The sequence below is a fragment of the Odontesthes bonariensis genome, chromosome 11 (genome assembly GCF_027942865.1).
Source record: "Odontesthes bonariensis isolate fOdoBon6 chromosome 11, fOdoBon6.hap1, whole genome shotgun sequence".
NCBI classification, from domain to species: domain Eukaryota; kingdom Metazoa; phylum Chordata; class Actinopteri; order Atheriniformes; family Atherinopsidae; genus Odontesthes; species Odontesthes bonariensis.
In genome coordinates, this window is record NC_134516.1 from 22,030,286 (window position 1) to 22,042,435 (window position 12,150).

At 42.6% G+C, this 12,150-nt stretch overlaps 1 protein-coding gene across 9 annotated transcripts in view; it reads right to left on the reverse strand.

Annotated features, from left to right (window-relative positions):
• LOC142391805 (peripheral plasma membrane protein CASK-like) overlaps positions 1–12,150 on the reverse strand; it is a 44,155-nt gene that overhangs the window by 4,159 nt on the left and 27,846 nt on the right. For 2 of the 9 annotated variants that reach the window (XM_075477888.1, XM_075477886.1), the window contains 15 exons: positions 10,741–10,862; positions 10,506–10,583; positions 10,295–10,375; positions 8,735–8,923; positions 8,107–8,185; positions 7,874–7,959; positions 7,227–7,295; positions 7,065–7,133; positions 6,898–6,933; positions 6,274–6,312; positions 5,611–5,807; positions 5,381–5,496; positions 4,234–4,314; positions 3,472–3,552; positions 3,054–3,256 (listed from right to left, as the gene is read on the reverse strand). In XM_075477888.1, coding sequence (XP_075334003.1) covers positions 3,054–3,256; positions 3,472–3,552; positions 4,234–4,314; positions 5,381–5,496; positions 5,611–5,807; positions 6,274–6,312; positions 6,898–6,933; positions 7,065–7,133; positions 7,227–7,295; positions 7,874–7,959; positions 8,107–8,185; positions 8,735–8,923; positions 10,295–10,375; positions 10,506–10,583; positions 10,741–10,862 — 1,526 coding nt within the window. Of the gene's footprint in view, positions 1–3,053; positions 3,257–3,471; positions 3,553–4,233; positions 4,315–5,380; positions 5,497–5,610; positions 5,808–6,273; positions 6,313–6,897; positions 6,934–7,064; positions 7,134–7,226; positions 7,296–7,873; positions 7,960–8,106; positions 8,186–8,734; positions 8,924–10,294; positions 10,376–10,505; positions 10,584–10,740; positions 10,866–12,150 lie in introns of all 9 variants that reach the window. The other 7 variants (XM_075477893.1, XM_075477890.1, XM_075477887.1 and 4 more) reach the window with 6 other exon arrangements.

Below are 12,150 nucleotides of genomic sequence, written 5' to 3' on the forward strand. Positions count from 1 at the left end.
TTGGTCATCAATCACGACACCCAAGTTTGTAGCTACCTCTGACGTAGCAAGAGAACGGGATTCAGTTTGGATGAAGATGCTGTGGTGTACGGTTGGTTTGGCTAGGAAGACGAGCAGTTCAGGTTTAGAGAGGTTTAGTGAGAAGCCATGTGATCGGATGATCTGGTGGTGTATATGGCGAAGAGAAGAGGTCCCAGTACTGAACCTTTTGGGGACCCCTATGTACGATTCAAATCACAAGTGTGCTCTCTGTGCAATGCCAACGCTAGAGAGTATGGACAAAAGGTTGCTGCGGTTGACTGTGTCAAATGCAGCTGATAAGTCGAGCAGGATGAGTACCAAGGACTTATCTGTCGCTCTGGCTTCTGTCACAGCTGTGAACAGTGGAGTGATCACTTTTAAACCCAGATTGGTTTGTATCAAGGAGGTTGTTTTGTGAGGGGTATTCTGTGACCTGCTTAAAGACCCTTTCAATGGTCTTAAGACAGAAATGGTAGGAGAGAGATCGGCCGATAGTTATAGTCAAGGTTTCTTGAGCAGTGGTGTAACCTGAGCTTGTGTGAATGTGCCCGATGTTAGTGAAGCATTATTCACGTGTGACTGCTGTAGTTACCGTAGGAGCAATGGATTGGAATTGATTAGTAGGAACAGGCTCCAGTGGGCATGTAGTAGGACGGCTACATGTGAGAAGTTTAGACACAGCTCTCAATGAGAGGGGGGAGGAAAATGATGCAGTAAGAGTTCTGCATGCCGAGTTAGTGGCATACATGTTTAGGTTTGGGTGTGGTCAGTTTGGTAAACTGTTTTCTTATGGCTGCCACTTTGTCATACAAAAATGAGGCAAAGGTGCGTGCTGTGAGATTGGTAGCAGGTGGTGGAAGTGGAGGGTTAGGTAGAGTTTTTAAGGTAGAAAAAAAGTTTAGGGGTGTCAGTAGTACTGTGAATGTTGTCAATGTAGAAAGACTTTTTTGCATCAGTGACACTGGATGAGAATGAAGACAGATCTTCAGGATCTTTTGATTTGTGCCATTTGTTTTGGTAGCTCTGAGGTTGGTGCGCAGCGACTAGAGGGTATCATTAAGTCAAGGGTGGGACTGGGATGATCGAGTGGGTTTAGTGGATAGCGGACATAGACTATCCAGACAAGGGCTCAGTGTAGAGCAGAGGGATTCTGTGGCATCATTAAGGGAAGAGAATGTGTTGGAGGTTGGAAGAGTGTAGGCAACAAGGTAGAAGAAGTGGCTGGGTGACAGGTTGTGGTAAAAGGAAAGCAGAGGGTTTTCTTGGGAGACTCGCTGTGAATTGAATGAAATAGTGTTCAGAAAAGTACAGAGGTGTGACACCTTGGGCCTCTGTTTAAGTTTGTTGTGAAAATGAGATCAAACTCTTTGCCAGCTTTGTGAGTCTGAGGCCTGCAGACCAGTTGTAGGTGAAATGAGTGTGTTAATAGCCACATTCGGACTGTAGGAACCTTTGGCAGTTCTTATAACCTTCTAATCCACGGGGCCGTTTTCTCCTGCATTCGGACATACAGGAACTCGGGACCATCGCCCTCAGTTCCTATAACCCTTTCAGCTCCTTCTCCGAGGTCGGGTCTTTTCAGGGTTCTATAGGAACACATCTGACGGAGGTGTTTGGTGGTCGGTAGCTACGCCCCTTATCATGCTGTCACGGCTGAAATGTTTACTCATACAACAACACAGACACAACCGGCGCGTGTTTAATAAGTTAAATTTACACGTCGTCTCTTTTGTCTGCGGCGCTCTGCTCTCCTTTTTTCCTTCATGAAACGAAGAGGTATGGCCTGCGCTCGATCCTTCGTCTCCTGACTCTCTCTGTGAGCTCTTCCAGCCTCCATGTTAGACGCCTGATGTGATCGTCCATGATTAACATCACCATCATGCAGACCATGAACACGGTGGCCTTAGCATTGGCTTCTTTGTGGTGTTTTTTTCTTCTCTCCTTACTTTTCGCAGGTTTTGTTTTGTTGTTGAATGTGGCGCTAAAGTAACACGTCACTGTGGCAGACGGTTGCGCCGCATCAGTCCCGACTCATGTGCGAATGCAGACTGAAACAGTTCCCCTGGGGAAGGACAGTTATCAGAATGAAATTCGAGGAGGACCGTTCTTGGAACGGCTCTGTCTGAAAGCGGCTATAGACAGAAACGCTGAAGAGTTAGGACTGTTAAGGTGGATATTGATATTACCAAGGACCATTACGGGATTATGATGCTCAGGGACGTAAGAGAGCAAGTTGTTTAGTTGATCTAGAAAGTCTGATTTGTTTTGGTGGGTGATATATGACAATCATGTAAATTTTAACTGGTGCAGTTCCCAAGATTGCATGGTATTCAAAGGTGTTGTATTTAGGGATGTTGTGATCTGATCATGTGATCGGAAATTGGGGCCAATCACGTGGTTTCAGAGTCGATCAGAATCGGACGTTTCATCCCGATCAGGGATTGGATCTATATATGTATATTTATTGTCTTTATTATTATTTATTTATTTATGAAATTGGAGCTATATTATTTCAAAACAAATGGGAAAAATAACAGCTTAGTATTTACTGTTATGTGGTGGTACAGTCAGACAGTCTCAACTCCACGCAGAAACAATGCATGTGGCATGACGTCACGTTGCTACATTGCTGCGAAAGAATCAGTCTAACAATTCCTACAAGACGAGTGTCCCTGTATCACTGGGAAAAAAACACTACATAAAGAGTCCAACACAGCAGCAGCATCATTTCCAATATTCCTTCATTTTGGCCTGATATGGTGAGTCAAGCAAAAGCAAGGTCTGAAGTAGATTTATAATCAACCTTTCAAAGGTATGTCGCTTAGAAAGAGAACCACAATTTTACTAGAAGATTTTTATCTTAACATATTAAGTATTAGGTATTACCCAACAGCTCTCATGTGGCAGTATACCCGTTTCACAACAACTTGTATAGTGTGGCTGCAAACCTCTTTACTGTGCTTTATCCTTTTATGCACTTCTCCCATCATCTGCCCCTCCCCACACAAACTAACTTTTAAATGTGACATTACCTGTGGCTCAACATCCAGAATGGACATCATGCCTTGGACGTGGATCTGCCTGATGGTCTCCAACCTGGTTCCGTACATGGCGTCCTCATGGCTGCCATATTCCAGGTAGTCATTGTTGCTGATGTCCTGCATCATCTGGTCATGGGACACAAAGTAGTAGTTCTTTCCATTCTCCTCTTCTTTTTTAGGAGGCCGAGTTGTATCTGAGGAGACGCAGATGGGAACAGATCAATACAAGTTAATGGAGAGACAAAAATCTTGATGATGCTGCATTAGCTGTTTGCAGGATGCATAAGATAATGTAGATGTGTTACTTTGCCTTTTTACACATAATTCATGCCTGAGCTCAACAGCTCATCTGGGAGCATTTAAAGGTCTCGTGTTATTGGATATTGTGTGAACTTTGTTATGTCCTTACGAGGAATAGGATACGCAAAGCCATCAGGATGTTTGGCAATCAATGTGTTCTTGATGTGCCTCCTGCCAACTCCATGTGCACCTGAATCAGAGGAGACAAGTAGAGGTGGCTACAGTAAACAGGGTGCTCAGTCTGCAGGTCCATTAATGCCTCTCAGTATTGAAAAGTATACGCTTCTAACAGCCTTAACCCCTTAACGCCTATTGTCGCATATATGCTACAAACCATAGCCGGAGTAACCGTTGACTCCAAATTGACCAGGATGCCTGTTGTCGCAAATTTGCAACATACAAAAAATTTCTATTTATTTTTTGTGCAAAAGTGAAATGAATAATCTCAGCATTATTTACCATCTACTTAAAGGCTAAAACACACACAAAACATTTTTTTATATACAGCTATATAAATTCAGGTGTTAAGGGGTTAAAAGCTAAGCTGAGGAGAGGGGCAGCAGTAGTAAAATCAACTGTTGTAAAACCACTGTGCCTGACATAATACAGTTGCTCATATTTTGCTACATATGACAATTTCTGTTCAGCTATCCAACTGTCACCAAATACAGACAACTACTATAACCTGACATTATTTATTATATTGAACAATTAGGTGCAAAATATGTTCACATGAAGCCATTCTGGTCCTCTATGTTCCTTGGCAATACTACACTTATATTTGGCATCTGTTTAATAATCTTTACAACTGTATGTGTACATTCAGGCTCTACTGCACACCCACAATGTGGGTCACTACAAAGTGACTTACCCAGCAAAACCAGCGTTTTCCTCTTGAACGATTGCAGTTTGACCACTTCCTCATAGGTCACCAGATCTAGTTGATCAAACACTGCACAACAGAGGACAAGCATTGGGTTAGCACACAAATCCAAACAATAATCAGGCTTAAACTGCTGCAGTTCATCATACTTCGTGACACTGTAGGTTTATGCTTAACCTTTACTAAAGTATTCAATGGCATGCATGAAGTAGGATGAACTTTGGTTCATTATCAGACTTCAGCTGTGTTCCACTGAGAAACTGGCGTACAGATTCCAAAACAGTGTAAACATCCTAAATGCAAACTTAACAGAGAATCACAGGGAACACAAGCAATGTCCCTGCTGATTACACAAACATTTATTTCAGTGTTATATCCCTGTAGTTTAAGTTAATCCATGAATTCTTAGATGGGCTTTAATATTTACAGATGGATTATTTATATGATGCTACAATGTAAACCAACTGCTGGTTCAAATAAGCACTGAGCAGCCATAATGAAGGCCTAATGCCCCAAGACAGCATTAAAAACACCTAATTTACGCCAACCTTGGTCAGACAGAATCAATCCTCAATATGAATTACATTACCATAAACAAACTAGCTGTCATTCAAAAGTCAAGGATATATTAGAAGAAAGTATTAAAGATGAAAGCAAAAAAACACATAAGCTGGAAGCCAGCTTTGAGTTACTTACATGCAGCCATGTCATTGGGTAAGAGAGAGCATGAAATATGGACAAAGGGTGGGAGCGGAAGGGTTAATAATAAAAAAAAAAGACCATAAAAGACAAATTCAACTAAAAACACCATAACACGTTAGTCACTGAAAAACAAGGCTGCAGTAGAAAAGGGCAATCGGAAGGAAAAACGCAACAAACATGCAACATTAACTCTTACCGGATCACTTCTATTCATTACACAGGTGCAGCAATGACATTATCCCCTCCACACACTTTACTACAGCTCCAAGTAGGAGTCACTTATACATGGCAACTTTTCCTTTTAATTAAGTGGTGAAAGCACTAAACTTTCCAAACATGATACAAAACACTAAACAGTGCTTTAGCGGTACTAAACAAAATTCTTCACGGTTAGCTGTGTACTATCAGTATGACGCCATGTTTGTTAGCTTACCTGCATTGTGCTTGGCCAGATATTTGTCTTTGTACTGTTTCTTCTTCTTTCCAAACCAGGTACAACTGGCCTGCTGTTCCTGCTTCGTCTTTTCCATTGCTATACATGCCACTCGCCTGAAAACACCACATCCACAAGTCAGGGGTGTCTTACACTCCAAGCACACCCATCATTGTTTTTGTTTTTTTTAAGGTCTTGGTGCACGTTTATAACTTCACATTTCTACTCACCATTCTTGCAGCTCAGGAGACGGGATGAGGCCCGCCGTGGCATTCTTGGTGTTCTCCAGCTTTCCCTGCCACCAGTTGTGGTCATCCTTGGAGATTATCTGGATGATGTCACCCACCCGAAAGCGGATGCCTGCCTCCTTACAGGGGATGAGGTCATCTTTTGCTGGATCATATTCAAACTGGGCGCGTACATAAATCTGGAGGTACAGGACATTGAGATAAAAAAAATAATCTATTAGGTACTGATACGGTGGCAAAAGAAAATTATCTTGCAGCCAGGGGACAATGTGATCAGCCAAGCTGCCCATGTGAGAAGAGACTGGCTTGATAGAAATGTGCCGCTTGTTTGCCCATTAATGGTAAGGTCAGGAATACATAAGCCCAAGCAGGAAATGCACGGACAAACTGATGAACAGGGGGAAAAGAAAATGACTGAGCAAGCTGCTTTTTTTTTTTTTTTTTTTTTTTTTGGGCCTGCAGGTGTTTTCTAATCATCAGTGGCCTGTGCTTATTTTAGGACCACTGACAAGAGTATGAGGAGTAAGCTTAGATAGCCGACATGGGATCTCAACAACACTACAGTGAGGGATCAAACTTTGCCTTATGGGATGGGAGGAGTTGGGGATCTACTTCTACTAAGGGATCCACTTAGATACAGCTTACCTTGCTGGACAATTTGTCCTTGATAGCAGGTCTGGAGATCTATGGGGTTGAGAGCATCACACACACACACAGATATCATGCAGCAGAAAATGTTGGGGTGCATAAACGGGGAGAGTGATGAGGGACCCGTAATCAGGAGCTAAATGTCTGTTCTGCAGTTTATACTCGTGCTTGTGTGATGTTGGACCAAAGACACCATGCAACACATAAATTTAACTTACTTCTTCTCTAATGATAAGGACCCCCCCCAAAGTGGGGTTGGAGTCTGTGTCTGTACTGCAGGAGACAGCAGTCAGTGCTCTCAATTCAGAGAAGCTGCAAGGATTGCTGATGGGTGAGCCAAGCCATCTAGAAACAACTCAAACTTGTAACATTTTATAGGGATTCAAGCAAATGTTATATTCACTATTTCCAAACTGTTCACTTTATAATGTTTGCTGAGAACCAATTCCACACTGATTCTCCAAAACTGAGAGCACTCTGACTGCTGTTGGCTTCAGGTAAGACACGCTGAGGACAACTACTTGATGGAAACGAGACAAAGAATGACAAAGGAAGGAGTGCTTTTACACACATGCATGTAGCAACCTGAAAGGTATCGTGAGTGCAGCTATAAAATCTCACCTGCCGGCCTTTGGGCTGGATCGTCGATGGCAGGTCCTGAGGGGAAATGACATCGTCGTTGTTAACTTTTCTTGTTCCGGTGCCATCGTTGTGTGTTAAAATGTAATAAACAGAACCCATGACTAAAATAATGTACTGTGTGAAAGTGAGGCGAGGCACAGACGTACCAGAATGGAGCTGGTGACACTAGCGTGGCCATTTGCAGGTGACTGTTGAGACAAATCTGGAGACTCTTTCTGCAAAAGATCATTCATAAATCACCAGTTTACTACCCCCACAGGACATGGGCAAAAACAAATGCATCAATGCATGCATCAATGATTCAATACCTCGCAAGACATCGACTGGGACCGGTAACTGGGTACAATCTTGAAAGTGATGCTACCCCTCATCTCCCTCTGTGGAGTTAAAGGTACATTCCTTAATAACTGAGGTGACATAATTACAAATAAAGTCTGCAAGACCACTGCTGCACACTTTTAAGCTACTGTATTTTCCGGACTATAAGTCACATTTATTTCACTAAATCCAAGAACAGACCTCGTCCTTGTTGATAATGTGACACATTGTGTTCCATTACCTGCTTTTCAATGAACTCACGGAAACTGTCCACCTTGGCTTGGAAGTCTGTTGGCAGTTTCTGACACACCAGTGCCTGTGCTCTGATGGAGAGACGGATGCGTTGCATATGCTCCACATTTTTTACTACCTGCGGCTAATGTTTCAGTTCATTGGTACAGGAGCAGCATATAGTTGTCACAAGCCTAGAGTGTCCTCTTCCAGCTGGAGATGGCAATGTTTACTCCTTGGTTCATGTCAGTCAGTATGAATTAGCATTTCAAAACATGTTAAATTATATATATTTTGATATATAAGTTGCAGGACCAACAAAGTGAAACTTATACTCCGGAAAATACAGCCCATACGTGTCACAGTCTAAATTCAAAGAGGAGGGAGTCTGAATTGTGCCACGTACCAACATCTTCTGTAGCTGTTCTACTGTCTGATTAGCAACGCTGATGCTATTAATCTCTCGGATCTCATCTCCTACGTGCAGAGTCCCTGAGGTGGAGAAATAACTAATTAATATTTCCAGTAGCCACTCCAGTATAACAGTACAATCATAGTATGAATTTATTAAACTGCATCTGATCCAAATGGAAACTATATAACGCTATGGTTAATCCACTTTTAATCCAGACATGATACCTTGTCGATGAATCATTCCACCGTGCATGATGCGGGCCACGATACAGTGGTTCAGGTCATTCATTTTAAGAGTGATGCCCTACAAGAGAGTGGGACAGGAGGATATCAGATTATTACAACCGCTACCTTGATGTTATCCGTTTGTGCATTAATTTATCCATATTGTAGTGTGCAGATGCCAGGCTGTGACTGGTGGGAAGATCAGCATCTGGCCGGTAAACGGCTCTTGAAGGAGCACCTAAATATTAAAACCTGACAAGTTATCTTATTCATAACAATATTATTGCTGTGACAAATTCCAATTCACGTATAGACCCCTACTTACTTATTAAAACATAAAGAAAGAAATAAAACAGCTAACATCTGGCTTTTAAGTGCTATGGGAAACTGTTCAATAGTCATTTGGTCCTGCATCAAATCACTGCAATTGTCACTTATTTATCAGATCCATATGTGCCCAGCTCTGGGCTGCCAGAGTGGGCACAGCCCCCTTTTTTCCTCACAAAAACAATGTTTTCTACCATCTGGCTTGGAAGCTATGAATCTTAACAGCAGCAACACAGACAAACAAGTGGTAGCTGCAGCTCTGTGAATTCAGCAATCTGCAACGTGCTCTCTGCCTGCTCACCATGGGCTCGTCGGTGTTCTTCTGAAACTGGACCAGCCGAACCCTGGTCACATTCTCCAGGTCCATGTCTCCGTTGGTGCTGTCTGGGGAGTCTCCATTCAGGTATGGTGAAGTGGGTGGTGGAGTCACCCTCAACGCCTCGTCACTGTACACCTCGTGGGCCACCACATCGTGGGTCTGCAGTAAAGCCTGCATTGGCACAGACCGTCATAAGTGTAAAGACTATTAAACAACTGCCAAGTACTGTACTGCAAGTCCGACGTCTTTTTTAAGTAACCGTTGTTTGTGTGGGTGCCTTTACTGAAGCAGTTAAATCAAACCTAGAAATGATATGATATAAAAAAAAAAAAAGAGGCTATGAGTCAATAGGAAAGTAAAGGGATGGAAAACGTGGCGTCACTGAGTGTGTTGACGATGCCAGTGTCAAAAAGAGTGTGGCTTACATTAATCCTCTCTGGACACTAGCCGTGTCACTGACACACGGCAGCCTCACAAAACACATCCAGAGGCTGAGCTTTCCAAATGATCACATGTGCGCAGGGCAACACTGATGCTGTGTGACAGTCAGACACTGAACAACAGGGACTAAAGCCTTTTGACAAATGGCAGAGTAGCTCAGCTGTTACATTCCGTTTACAGGCCTTTGCAAGAAACGCCAATGAACTGATAAACGTTCGACACTGAATCGTTACATTAAAACGCAGCAGACTGCAAAACTAGAACAATCCCGTGAGGGATTTTGAAATAAAGTGATGCTCACTCCAAAAGAAGATGTCACACACTTCTGCATTCAGAACTTCCATGAAGCTACCCACTGATGACTATCAACTAATCCCACTCTGTGTGAAAAACATCACTCTTTATTCTTCTTGTTAATCCTTCACACCCGTTCTGCCAGCAGCGGCGGTAAAAGCCGGCCGGTCAGCTCAGAGAGCACCAAAAGCTAATTGGATTGTTACCAAATCCCAGGCGCGACAGCACCTTTAAGTGTCACACACTGAATCAGCAGAGGGAAACACCTTGTGCCTCCAAATCAGCTGAGTAACACTCACTTCACTGCTGTACAGAATAACTGACAATTAATCAAATGAGTACATCTACACAGCGCAACAGAAAAGAATAAGCTACTCACTGCGGTTGTACCTTTTCAAGACAGTGATTTCTTCTGTCTCAATGTTCAGTTTCCAAGTCTGTCCACAGCGTTCCCTCCATCTGTTCCTCTCAGACGCTACACTCAGCGGATGAACGCATAGATTCTCATGTTTTAGTATTAAAATATATCCACTCTCTATGTAGTTTGGACAGCTTGAGCTTTCCCTGCTGCTCTTATGCTTCTGTCTCTGCTCTCTTTTCTCCTGAACGTGTCTATTCCTGCCTGGGGGCTCGCAGAGCTCAGGTGCTAAGCAGCTTTGTGGCCCAGGGAGTTATGTGGATTGTCAAAAGAAGCCTGCTTCTGACACCATGGGTTGCAACCACTCACACCAATAAGATAGCCGCATATGCCCTGCAAGGCAGTGTTTTCCCCACATTAAGAGCGCATGTATTTCTTTCATTTCCCACCATGAAGTGTGGCTGTGTGAGGATCCTCCTGAGCTCCTTGGCCTCCATGTTCTCTGGGTAACAGGAGATGGTTTCCAGTACCTGCGCAGGGAAAAAGACAAAAGAAAGAAGTTCTTTATGTATAGCATACTCTCAAGCCAAACTCAGACATCGAGAATGCGTGTCCCTTCTATTATTTTCAGCATTTGAACATCAGCAGCTGAGTTCTCACCTCTTTGGCTCTCTGGACTCCGTCACTTGGAGGATTCCTAATCTGAGGGGACGACCTGGTGTTGATTTTGTCATAAAGCTGAAACAACAAATAAATAAACATCTGATATGGATGTAAAACCCAAACAATTCAGTATTACAAATACATTACTTAAACATGCGGTTGATTCCAGGTTGGTCCTGCCACCTACTGGACATGTTTGGTATTACAGAGGAAGACTTCTTGGTTAACTCACATCTAACAGGGTGTGAAGGTGTTGATCCTGGAAGACACTGTGCAGAAAGTCCATGTCTTTCTCACTGCAGTCTGTCAACGCATGAATCTCTTCTAAGCTATCCAAAACCTGTGAAACTGCCCCTGTAAACACACACAGATCAGGTTTACACTCACACATAGAGCGAGTGGCAAGCACACAAAAACATTCACAAGTACGCCGAGCAATCCTCACAAGCATTCGATGCTACAAAGAAGGCAAACGCTGAATGTGACAGATGAGCCACAACACAGACACAAGACCTGTGACACATCTATAAACAGGCAAAAACAAGAAATGACACACACATGACAAACACATACAAAAAAACAATGAGATGGGTCACAACACTAAACACTGAAACACACAAAACTATTTAACCCCAAAGTACCTGCTGCATCGCCCACACATGCAGCAAAACCAGAGAAACAGCAGTACATGGCATCAATACAACATCAGAGGAAAGGCACTTTAGATAGTCACAATGTAGAGTGGCGGGTTATGGGCAGTATACAAAAAAGTTTAAATATATATAGTGAAAAGAATGAAAGGAAAGACCTTAATTTGAGAAATGGCCTAAAACATTTGTTTCCTCCAGGTCAAAGAAACCCGTTGGTGATGTAAGAGAAAGTTGAAGAACGGTGCTGTGTGGTCTCTTTCTGTAGGAGCCGTCATTTCAAGATGGAATGCGGTCGTACATTTCAACTCACAAGCTGATTCTTAGTTACCACATAAAGTATACATGGTAGCAGATGGCAACGGGAGCTTTCCCTCCACAGCCAAACCAAGTCAGCCCTTGAATCTTTTACAAATAAATTTAATCAAGTCTGTCCCGTTTAACTTATTGATATATATCTACATTAAAAAAAGGCTTTGCTTTAGAACAGAGTGGACCACAACTTTGCCCAGTTTGTATTTAAACTTATGACAGAACCCATAGAAAAACATAAGAGAAATGGATGAAGAGAAAATAATCCCTTTTACAAATATGTGTAATGCTGGGCCAACGTGGAGCTTTTAGAAAAGAGCACATGAGACTTCTATTACTGTTACGGTGGGACATCAAAGACATACAGCAGGGAAGAGAACATGCGTATTAAGATGGCAATAGCTTTAGGAAAACCTTTTCGTGTGTCTGCTTACATGCATTACACTACTTCAATGTGGGATACTAACCGCAGCTATTAAAGTAACTATATTTGCACAAATGGTGACGGATAAAACGTAAAATTCAAAGAAGTTAATAACTGCTAAATTTGCACATCTAGATACGTTTAAACCTTTGTGGACTTGAAGCTTACTTTGTTGTGAGCCAGAATGTTTACAATAACCTGTAATATTGTGTATTCCTACCGAACTTAAAGCAACAAGTGATTAACAGCATGCCGTGTG